The 12,562-nt window shown below is 36.7% G+C and overlaps 1 protein-coding gene across 1 annotated transcript in view; it reads left to right on the top strand.

Annotated features, from left to right (window-relative positions):
• The window catches only part of LOC126260454 (dynein axonemal heavy chain 6), a 1,163,459-nt gene that overhangs the window by 1,024,339 nt on the left and 126,558 nt on the right, over positions 1-12,562 (top strand). Inside the window, exon 101 of the mRNA XM_049957783.1 lies at positions 9,248-9,418. Coding sequence (XP_049813740.1) covers positions 9,248-9,418 — 171 coding nt within the window. The remainder of the gene's footprint in view (positions 1-9,247; positions 9,419-12,562) is intronic.

The raw sequence follows: 12,562 nt of genomic DNA, 5'->3' as shown, positions 1-12,562 counted from the left end.
GGCACAAAGTTATAAATGTTCCAGAATTCTTTGAACAGATTTTGTGCACTACAAACCTCCGTGTTGTTCCAGGTAGAATCACGTACTGCATGACTCAACCAAACATCACACATCACAGTACAGAATATAGTTCCCTAATGCATAGCAACCTAATCATAATCGTCATCTGCAAATTACTACCATACAAGCTATACTTCATATCTCATCCATACACATAGAAATTCCCTGCATTTCATCCTCACAGCATATATAGACAAAATTCAACATAACATTCGTAATACTCATAGTCAAATCCCATATTTCAGTGTAAATCCTCAACCTCCTGGCTCCACATTACAAAATATTCTGACTATAGTGTATTGATTTTCAAATCATAAGTATCCAACACATAGTCAGTACTTTCAAAAATGAAAAAAGCCCTTCTACAAAATATATCAGATACTAATTCAGTATGCCTCATAAAACTACTTACATATGACAAAGTTCTTGCTCATTAATTGAGGTAACAGACAAACAGTTGTTGACATTCGAAGTGTCAGCTTAGGATTCACTTCTCATAATAAAAGCCATACTAACGCTTTCATTATGATATTTATATTCAAATGCTGACAACGAATTATGAAAATGACAATGGCAAACCTGTAAGTCCGGTGTATCTTTCCACTTACTAATATAGCACAAAATTTCTCCGTGCAGTTCCAAAATTTATGTTCATGCAACTTTAGTAAATACCGACAGCACAGAAACATCATGTAGCCCTATATCTAATGTCATTACCTGAAAAAACATTTTTTCTCAAAAACAGCCAAAAATATTCCTTCTAAAAATGCAAGTCAATCCTTCACTATAGAAGCACGAATGTAAATATATTTTTCCTTCATAATAATGTAAAGTATCCTACATGCAACCAAGGAGCAAATATTCTCAGATTGAACCAGTTAGACACAAACTTAACCAGTTAGACACAAACTTCTTCTCAAAAGTGTAAGTAACTTATTAGCTCTATGGCATGTAATAGAAAGACTTTTCATTAATACTACTGTGTAACTACACTTTAAAAACTCAACAGTACGTAAACCTAAACCATACACTACATAACTACTAGTCAGTTTTTTTCCCCACAAACCCATTACACTTATAGGTTCGTACAGTAAAATTATTAGCTTTTTCAATCTGTAGGCAAATGAACGTTTTCACTGCAGCTTACATTTGAAATAACAATTTCATTTAATTTTACAAATCTGTTGGTATCTTTGTTCAAAAAATGTTTGACATACTTGCAATTATTTCGCATTTATTCAAACATTTTCTTTTTACATTGCTTTTTCAATATTTTACTGTTCAATACTTTTACTTCTACTTTGCTGACATTTGCATAATTTATGAGTACAACACCAGTAAAGACCTGAATTATATTACTGACATGTATACTAACTGTTTGCTGACAAATAACACACACTGCTGCCAGCCTTTCCACAACAAAAATTATGTTTTTGGTTTCTATCAACAAAACTTCATCTTCTACAGTATGAAAGTTTTTCATATAATTTGTCTGATCTAATTCTATTTTTAAAATTCTATTTTTGACTTAACTACCTTGTTAGTGGTCTGGCTGCATAGCAATTCTTTTCTTAATGCTGTGATTTGCTTCTTACAGTTTAAAATTCACTTCTTAATTCTCTTAATTCATTTTTCATACATCAGGCTTACTATCAATGACTGCACTAAACTGTTACTTAGTTCACTCGTCTTAGCCTTGATTTTACCACTCAAGTCTTTATTCATACTACTTCAATCATTTTTGTCTCTTCTAATCTGTTATTTACTTTGTCAAATTTTTCACTAAAAAATCTCATAGTTGTTCAAGTAAATTTTTGTTATAATAGTGTGGAAGTTGATTAACTCCTTCATTATTGTTTTCCTAACTGAAAACTTGTGCCCAACATACTATCAACAAAAAAATATTCAGATGACCTAACCACTGCTACTGCACAGAGGAAATGTAGTTATTACAGTACTTCTATTTTTTGATATTCATGATGGCAACAGAATCACACAACTATTCTTCACACCATAAAACCTGTGCCAACACTGAGACTTTCATGGCTACCATCAAGCTTCTGTTATAATTATACAATAATGATTGCTGAACATATACATTATTTGAGTACATTTCATATATTACAATCTAGGTTTTAAAAGTTTGGATGGCTCAGTAGTAATTCCAGATTCATTTTTGTATGCATTTTTGTGCGTGATAATAATTTAACAGAAATTCATTACCCAACGTTCATCAACATGTGGTTTTATTCATGTAAACAATGCTTCTTATAAAAAACCATAATTATTTAAACCTTATATAAAAGTATTCTTTCCTAGCATTTTGAATACTAGAACAAAGATAGTAAATACTGGGTGATCAAAAAGTCAGTATAAATTTGAAAACCGAATAAATCATGGAATAATGTAGATAGAGAGGTACAAATTGACACACATGCTTGGAATGATATGGGGTTTTATTAGAACTAAAAAAATACAAAAGTTCAAAAAATGTCCGACACATGGCGCTTCATCTGATCAGAATATCAATAATTAGCATAACCAACTAATGCAAAGCAAAGATGATGTTCTTTACAGGAAATGCTCAATTGTCCACCATCATTCCTAAAAAATAGCTATAGTCGAGGAATAATGTTGTGAACAGCACTGTAAAGCATGTCCGGAGTTACGGTGAGGCATTGGCGTTGGATGTTGTCTTTCAGCATCCCTAGAGATGTTGGTCAATCACGATACACTTGCGACTTCATGTAACCCCAAAGCCAATAATCGCACGGACTGAGGTCTGGGGACCTGGGAGGCCAAACATGACCAATTACATTCCAATCTGTCTGCTTTATTGAAATAACATTGCTGCAAAGTGTAGAAAACTGAATATACTTACATATGCAGGGGATTACATGAATATCACAATATCTGAAATGCCTGGCATCAATCTTTTCATTATATACTGTTCCATTCTGCTACATTACAGACTATATCTGACAATAATGAGTATACAGAGGAGACACTGAATCGCAGACAGGCACAACAGAAAGATTACTATATGTTTAAGCCGTCAGCTAAAAGGCCTCCTGAAGCAGAAAACACACACACACACACACACACACACACATATTCTCTGGCCGCTGTGCAGTTTCACAGTGGCCAGAGACAGTGGTTGTGTGTGTGTAAGTTGTGCTAGTGTGAATGTGTGTGTGTGTGTTTTCTACTTCAGAAGAAGGCTTTTAGGCAACTCAACATCTCCTCTATTTGCTGGGGATCCTTCTCAGAATAGTGATGTTATTCCCATTTCCATTGTTTGAGAATAATGAACAAGACAAGAGCTATGATCTTTGATACAAAACTGAAGAAAAAGCTATGTAGAGAAGCAGTTCTCACAGCTAAATATCTCATCAACATGAGCACAAGTGTTAATCAAAATGCTACACCTGCTGATTTGTTGTTGGGAGAAGAGCAGATCTGCCAAGCTCTCAAACTTCTGGGTCAAGATTTTTTTGTCAAAAATCTAGGTCACATGAAGAAACTAGATAAAAGAAGTACACCATACATTTTTGTTCATTATGCTCCAAATGACTAAAGATATTTGTTGCAAAAAGAAGAAATGTTGTTGCATTGAGAGATGTGAATTTGAACACAGTATGACAGAAGAAACTGTACAGAAAAACCTTGTTATTGGTGAAATACCAAATGACATTAACAATCAAGTAAATGAAATTCAAGATCAAGAAAATGAAGGAGTAGAAAATGAATAAAAATGAAGAGGATGCAGTGAAGAAAGAAGAAACTGCAATTTCAGGGATGGAACCACTTTGAAGAACCCTTTAAAACATGAAGATTATCGAGCAGAACTATTTTCATATGAATGTATTAATGATACAGATAAAGAAAACTGGATAAAAGCAATAGAAAAAGAAAAGGAATCACATAAACAGAATGACACATGGAAGTTGGTGAATCCAAGAGAAGCAATAGGAAACAACATCTTGACAAGCAGATGGCTCTTCAAAGTCAAAGATGATGATCACTGTAAGGCCAGCCTGGTTGTCAGAGGTTGTCATCAGAAAATGATATAGATTTCAAGGAATTACTCAGTCCAGTAGCAGATATCTATTCACTAAGACTGTTGTTTGTTCTGATAAGAGAGAAAATAATCCATATAAATGTGTTTAATTTTAAACAGTCTCTTTCTATGGGAAACTGGATGAAGAGATATCTGAAGAATACAAAGAAGATGGAAAAAAAATTGTGCTTTCAAGAAAGCTCTGTATGGACTTAAATAAGTTCCATCCAGATGGAATAAAACTCTGACAGGTTTCCTTAAATGGAAGAATTAATTGAGTTGATGCCACATCAGTGCATATCTAAAGAGGTAACTGAAGAAATGCACATGGCTACACATGTTGAATATGGTATCATAACAGGGAAAAACTCAGAGATAACTTGAAAACATAATGAAGAAACTTAGGAAAGTTTTGAAATATCTGTGACAGAAAACCCAGATGCCTACATAAGGATACTAATAATGAAGATAGAAAAAGGAATATTTCTACATCAGGTATATGAGAACAGAACTGGAACAATTCAATATGATTGACTTCAGTGCCATGAAGGCACCTTTAGTTTCAGAGGGGAAGAGAAGTTAAGAAAATAAAGAGGACAAACACGAAGTTTCTTATCACACAATCACAGGAAGCCTTTTGTATTTGTCTTGTAAAAACATACATATACTGGATTTACAATCAATTATGAGCTTGCTTCACAGAAGGCCCAATGAAAACAGATTACCAAAATGTCAAAATAATTCTGAGAAATTACAACATTCCAAGAATTATGGCCTTTTCTATAAAAAGAAATAAGATGAAGGTGACAGTATTCACCTAAATATCTACTGTGGTGCTGATTATGTACAAGACTTAAGAGACATGAAGTATACAAATGCATACATTAGTCTTCATAACGATGCTCACATAGTTGGTGTTCCAAGAAAGACAGTGCAATACCTACTCCATCAACTGGAGCAGAATACATTCCAGCAGCAGAATGCACTTAAGAAATAAAACACATCAAGAATGTACTACAAGATCCAGAAGGGAGAGACATCCATTCTTCAGGTAGACAGTTCCTTCTCTCTGTGATCTGGAGCCATGTTTACTGTTATCGCAAATTCAGATTCCATAGCAGTATTTTAATCATAAGCTAATAAGCTGACCTATCTGTTTTCTGTGAAAACCGACTTTGTGGAAGAAAACAAAGCAGCTCATTGTTGTATGCAATTTTTGCAAATACGCTTCTCGGGTTTGCCGCCAGATCGTATTGTGTAAATTGCACAATATTTCTTCAATGCAACTGCTCGACATCATCAGGTGGCGGTAACTGCTGCTGTCACTGCTGCAAGGCGCGACTGATGATAATCGCGTGGCAGCGTCGGAATTTATCATGAGGGGAGCAGGCAATACACATGCGCGGCAAGACTCTCATAGTTGGAGGAAGCGGCGCTCCTGGTGCCCCCTACTGGAAGCTGCAGAAAAGCCACAGGGCATGCGCTATGGGCAATGACAGTGCTGCCGGGCACTCCTGCGGTTAAAGTCTGAACTAAATCTCAGCTACGCGTTATGTCACTTGAGGAAACGGAAATTCTTGATTTCCTTGTTTTTGATTTAATGGCAGTCAGTGCTGGATTCCACGCAGCGCTCAGTTGAAAACCTGCATCCCTGTTGATAAGATTGTCTGCCGTGCGAATATGTATGGCCTCCTTAATAACACAGTCCCAGAAAGATGACACTGGGGATAAAAGTTTCGTGTGTTCGTAAAGCATACGATGTCCCGTGTCCAGGCAATGCTCCGCTAACGCTGATTTATCAGGTTGCCGCAGGCGTGTATGACGATGATGTTCGGCGCAATGTTCTTGCACGGTTCGGCATGTCTGTCCAATATAAGATTTTCCACATTGGCATGGGATTTTGTACACACCACGTTTTCTGAGGCCAAGGTCGTCTTTGACAGAGCACAATAAATTCCTCAGTTTTGCTGGTGGCCGAAAAACACACTTAACATCGTGCTTTTTGAGGATTCTTTCTATACTCGAAGACATGCCGCCAAAATAGGGCAAGAACGCTGTTGCAGTGGGTGCCTCTGCATCTTCATTTACATCCCTGCTTCGAGTTTGCTGAGAACGGAATTCGTGGCATATCTGCCTTTTGGAATAGCCATTCTGTTGGAATACCGTTCTCAGGTGTTGTAGCTCACCAGGTAGACTGTCGGCATCTGAGACTACATGTGCTCTATGCACCAAAGAGCATAGGACACTACCGCACTGCGCAGGATGATGGCAACTTGTGGCCTGCAAATATAGCTCTGTATGAGTTGATTTGCGATAGACGCTGTGTCCCAGTGTACCGTCAGCTCTTCTTCTGACTAAGACGTCCAGGAATGGTAAGATGCCATCCTTTTCCACTTCCATAGTGAACTGTATATTGGGATGTAGCGAGTTCAGATGTCGGAGAAATGCAGGTAATGTCTCTACTCCGTGGGGCCACACCACAAAAGTATCGTCTACATACCGCCAAAAATAAGAAGGTTTGAGACTTGCTGACTGCAATGCTCTTTTCTCAAAGTCTTCCAACTATGAGCATCTTCCCGCGCATGCGTATTGCCTGCTCCCGTCATGATAAATTCCGACGATGCCGCGCGATTATCATCAGTCCCGCCTTTTAGCAGTGACAGCAGCAGCTACCACCACCTGATGATGTCAAGCAGTTGCATCGATGAAATATTGTGCGATTTACACAATACGATCCGGCAGCAAACCCGAGAAGTGTATTTGCAACAGATCTGTCGGGAAAGCATGAAAAGTCACATATACAATTTTTGTTTATAAATGTACATGATGAGAAAGAATATGTATGGAAGAAACAATTTTTCCAGTCATTTAAATAGTCAACTATCGTAGTTCTAATTGATTGCAAGAAAGGAAACAAAACCACACATATTCACAGCAAAGCAAATCACAGCATTTTCATTCTTGCAGTCAGTTTCAACAGAAAATCTCAACATTTTTGTTCAAAAAAATATATGGGCTAAGCCACTACGAATGACTATTAGAGTGTTCTGTAAAAATTTGAAGTAAATTGGTCAAGAACTTTTCAAGACTTTTGCTAACAACATTTTCCTATTAAGTGTTGTATATACATTTATATATTACATACATTAAAAATACATACAGCCTGCATCCATCCAAATGTTTATTAGAGTAATGCGTAATAGTATCTAGTTTAAGTGGTGTGCATATTATAGTATTAGAAATAAAGAGAACACAGAGAAGTAAAGAACACAGCATCCAACTACACTTCTGAAAACATTTCATCGATAACTGTCTTCAAATTCATCAACTACTGCTAAAAAGTAAAGCCAGAAAATTCTTACACACTTTTCTGATTTCTTCTTTCAACTGGAACTTTCAAAAATTAACTTATGTAAAGATTTAAGGGCTTTAACTAGGGCAGAGGTTCTACTTTTTTTTTTTTTTACTTTATTGTTTTTGCCTATCCTCACCATCACTAGATATTTTATTTGTGCGTTTCGTTCTTCACACATTCCACAATAGCCTGCATGAATCTACAACAACATCTCAAAATTAATGTGTAGTTAAACCTGGCACTGTGAGATCCAATTCAGCATTCCACATTTTAAGTTCTTTTCTGTGTGAGAGTTTCTGTTTTGTCAGATATTTCTCCTTTTGTTTCAACATTTAAATTTTTTTCCTGGCATCATCTTACTATTGCTAACTGTTGTTAAAACATGTATCCTTGTTTAGATCCTAAATTCACACACCCACACATTACAAAATCATCACAGGCAAAACAGTGCACAGGATGGTTCCTCTTAAATGTCGTAGATTAGACAGAAAAAACTATATATGAAGACAGTAACTGTTCTCGAAAGAACAGAATACTGTTGATGACCGTGCAACTTTTCCCTGGAATAAATGATGACTAACTGCAACCCTCAGCTGCCGACAGATGTTGTTGATATACCTCGATGTGGACAGCTGAAAATGTGTGCCCCGACCAGGACTCGAACCTGGGATCTCCTGCTTACATGGCAGACGCTCTATCCATCTGAGTCACCAAGGACACAGATTAATAGCGTGACTGCAGGGACTTATCCCTTGCACGCTTCCCGTGAGACTCACATTCCCAACTGTCCACAATTCTAATTATATAATGTACCTTATAGACATTTGCCCATCCACTCATTACTCGCGCACGCTTTGGCGATTCCCGCAAGAGTTTAGGCAACCTGTGTGCATTCACACAGATGAAGGTCAATGGCTGAGTGGCCTTTAACTATATATATGAAGACAGTAAATGTTCTCGAAAGAGTCCCGGTCGGGGCACACATTTTCAGCTGTCCACATCGAGGTATATCAACAACACCTGTCGGCAGCTGAGGGTTTCAGTTAGTCATCATTTATTCCAGAAGAAACTATGTCATCACTCGTTCAGTTGGTGGCAGAAAAAATTTGCAGGAAAAATGGTCCAGACTATCACATTAACTGTCTGTTGCTTTCAAAGTTACAAACTGTAATAATGAACAGTACGCTGCAACCTGCATCTTCTCCATGAACATAATTCCTCCATGAACATAGAAAAAAATACTCTGCAATATTCAGCTCCTTCAGGATTGTCACTAGTCTTATCAACAGGAAAACCTTAACTCTCCAATCTGAATCTCACATACAAGTCTAGTGATTTCAAAGCAGACACCACAATTACCATTATGAGAAGACTATTACTAATCATAATCTGTTGTTAATATAATTTGCAGAAGTAGCCTTCAGTGGGTGCCACTGGCTATTAATTTATAAATTGACTTGTTCAACATCCTGAATGCTTTCCTTCATGATTGAATTAATGAATCATGATGTATGAATGAACAAATAAATGAAGATGACATCCAACAGTTTTACAATCTTCTTTTTATATATTTTCTCTTTCTTCCCCTCCTTCAATTTACATATAGTTTTACAATCATCTCTGTGCATGACTGCATACAGCATTGAGTTACACTACCATTTAGAATATTATGACATGCCATTACTAAGTATTTAATCTAGTAAATCATTTGCTTTAGATGTAATACAATAAAGGTACACTTTTTACACTATATTTCTCTCTCTAACTTACAGGTAAAGGAAACACAGACAGTCATTCTTACAATTCTTGATGTCCAACCTCGAGAATCAAGTGGAGCAGAAGGAAAATCCAGTGATGAAATAATATTTGAACTTGCAGATGCAATAAGAGGACAAATTCGGAAGAAGTTGGATCCAGATGAAATTCACCCATCTCTTCTTGTAGTATGTTCAGAATCTTTTGAAATATATTTCTATTTGAAATTATCACAGATTAAACAGGTTCAGAATATTTTGTTTTAAAACAGTTACTTAGATGGTCATAAAATATGAATACAAAACTCAAATATGAATACTTTTAAGTATAATCATAAAATGTTAATCATTTCATAGCAACAAATTATTCTTTCACCATGTTTTAACAAATTTACTTGGGAACAAATGAGTTTCTGTGTTTCCTCCCCCCCCCCCCCCCCCCCCCCAGACAATGTTTATGCATAATAAAAATACTATTTGGTGTTTGGTCATAAAACATAGTGAAAGCAAAGTATACTATTTTAGGAAATAATGTAAAAAGACCTTTTCAAAAAAAGGTTTGGCAATAGCAGAGCAGCAACTGGTTTATTGTAGATACAGCTCAACGTTTGATCCTAGTCTGGTGATGTTTTCTAATGCAGTGTTGCTACATCAAGAATTCTGAATCAAGTATGAGTTAGTCATTGTGTTTCATCTACCTATGAAATTTAATAAGCCCTGATAACAAGACTGTGATTGTGATGACCCCATAATTTACACACACCCCTTTGCATCCAGAAAAGAAATGGAGAAATAATATGATGATGGCTTCTTTGTTGCTGCTACTACTAATGTTACCTGGAATTCAGCGACCTTTATTGTGTTTCATTGTGGGGATGACCAGTTTGGTTTTGGTCTCATGACATTTCTCCTGACCACAATCATTTTCCAGATAACGTATTATAATATGAAAGACATTGGCGTGTTAACACCAGCTTCCTGCATTTTTGTGCCTAGGAGGCTCTTAAATAACTTTCAGTGCAGCGTCAGATACAATTTCCCACTTGACAATCTTAATGTTCTTAAGGTGATCATTCAATAGCCTTAACATTGCAGACAATATCTAATACAGAGATTATCTGAAATAATATGTAAAGACTCATTTCCTCAAACAGTAAAAGGTCAATTACTTTTCCTCTTATTTTCATCTTGAAACACATGTTGCAGCAGGTGGAAATTGTGTTTAAATTTTTTTTTTATTTTGTGTGTGTTGTGTGTGTGAGAGTAGAAGTACTCATTTGATATTTGATTTATATCAAATATAAAGAAGAACTGCCCTTTTTTATCAATAATTGTCCTTTCTTATCACTAATATAACTGATAAATATTTTTCATAATTATGGAATGTACTTTGTGGTCTCTTGTTAACTTTTTGGAGACCCAACAACTTCTCAGTAGGAATCAGCACAAATTCTGCAACCAGTGATCAAGTTAATATCTGCGCTTCTACACAGTTTTTGTAGCTGGAAGTTGCGACCTCCTAGACTTTCATTACACGGTTCAGTATTACAGAATCCCCTTAGATTGTCTGGGGTCCACTACACATCAAAGGTTGCTGCCAAGGTAGCTGGCTTAAACCCAGAACTGAGAACAGTGAGATTTTTGGGGTAAATTTAGGAGTGTATCAAAAGGATAGGGTAAGAGGAAATACAAAGTGCTGTATTTGCACAAAAAAATAGAAAGTATGAGTATATGCAAGATTGTCTGGGTAAGACTCAGTGCCAAAAGTAGCCTTGGCTGTAATATCGGCATCCCCCCCCCCTCTTTATCTTCCTCCCTCCCTCCCTCTTGCTCCCTGTCATCTCCCTCCCTCCCTCACCACCTCTCACCCCCTTTTCCACTGCTTTCTCTTTCTCTCTTCACTTCCTGTCTCCCTCTTCATCTCCACTTTCCTCTCCTTTCCTCCTCTCCCTTTCCATCCTCTCTCTATCTCTCAAATGCTCTACCTCCTAAATTCCTTTGTCATGCGGCTGCTGCAACATATGTTGAAAGATCTGTCTCACTCTATTCCACTACCCCTTCCGTGCCTTATACAGCCTTCTCTACCCCCTCCCCACTTCCTTTGTATAATTAATAATGTACAATGAGCTATTTGACATTCATATGTAAACAAGGCTATATGCTGACCAATGGCATTTATTTTTAATACTGGCTTGAGTTAATAATTTCACATGGCACCTTTTACACATTACAAAAATAGAAATTTTCTATGGAACAGACAAAGTTGACATAGAGAAATTTTTCAGTTTGTTTTTGAATTTAATTTAGCTGGGTGTCAAACATTTTATGTCATTTGGTAAGTGATCAAAACTTTTGGTGGCAGCATTGTGCACCTTTTTGTGCTAAAGACAACTTTAATGTGGCGTACTAAATGTAGTTTCTTTCTTCTAGTTTGTAATAATGTGCATCATTGTTTTTTGTGGACTGTAGTAGATTACTTCCAACACATTTCATGAAGGAATAAATATTCTGCAAGGCAATAGTCAAAATGCCTAACACCTTAAAACAGAGGTCTTCAAGATCATTAGTGAGTGAGCAGCAGATATTATTCTTACAGCATGTGTTTGATCAATGAAGACTTTCTTCCTTAATGATGAGTTACCCCACAATTTTATTCCTTGTGACAATACTAAATGAATGTATGCTAATTATGTCAACTTACTGGTTTGTCTCTCTCCAAGATTTGCAATGAATCGAAGTGCAAATGCAGCTACACTAAGCTGTTTCAGGAGTTCCAAAATGCGTGTATCTCAATTTAACAAATTAACTCCACCTGCACTGGGTGGATGTTTTGCTGCCAGGCAAGTCACATGGTGTTACGTGTGAAGGTCTGAAATGGCTACCAGTGGGCCGACAGCATCAGGCAGAAGGCTTTGCTGTGGCCACTGGCAGGCCCATGGCAGTCAACATGTTAAATTCTCATCATTACGGACACTAAAAATTTTGAAGTTTGCACTCTAGTTATTATTTCCTCACCATGTGTTACACTTATCACCAGTGTCATGTACCTAGAGGTGCAGAACTGAATATGTTGTGTCTGTTTGAAGTTTAGAGTGAAACTATTTGCAGAAAATCACTCAATAAAACTTTTAAGAAAATTTTCACTATTTCTTCTGTTGCTGTGTGCTATGTCTAGATTGATTACAATGTTAGGGTCATCCACAAAAAGAACTAATTCTAGTGTCATCTGCAAAAAGAACTAATTCCGCTTATTGTAGATTAGACATAAGGTTATTTACATATATGAGAAACATTAGTGGACCTAAGGCAGAGCCTTGTACAACCCCGTAAGTG

Source organism: Schistocerca nitens, chromosome 5 (genome assembly GCF_023898315.1).
Source record: "Schistocerca nitens isolate TAMUIC-IGC-003100 chromosome 5, iqSchNite1.1, whole genome shotgun sequence".
Taxonomy (NCBI): Eukaryota; Metazoa; Arthropoda; class Insecta; order Orthoptera; family Acrididae; genus Schistocerca; species Schistocerca nitens.
This window is presented reverse-complemented; position numbering and strand designations above follow the sequence as displayed.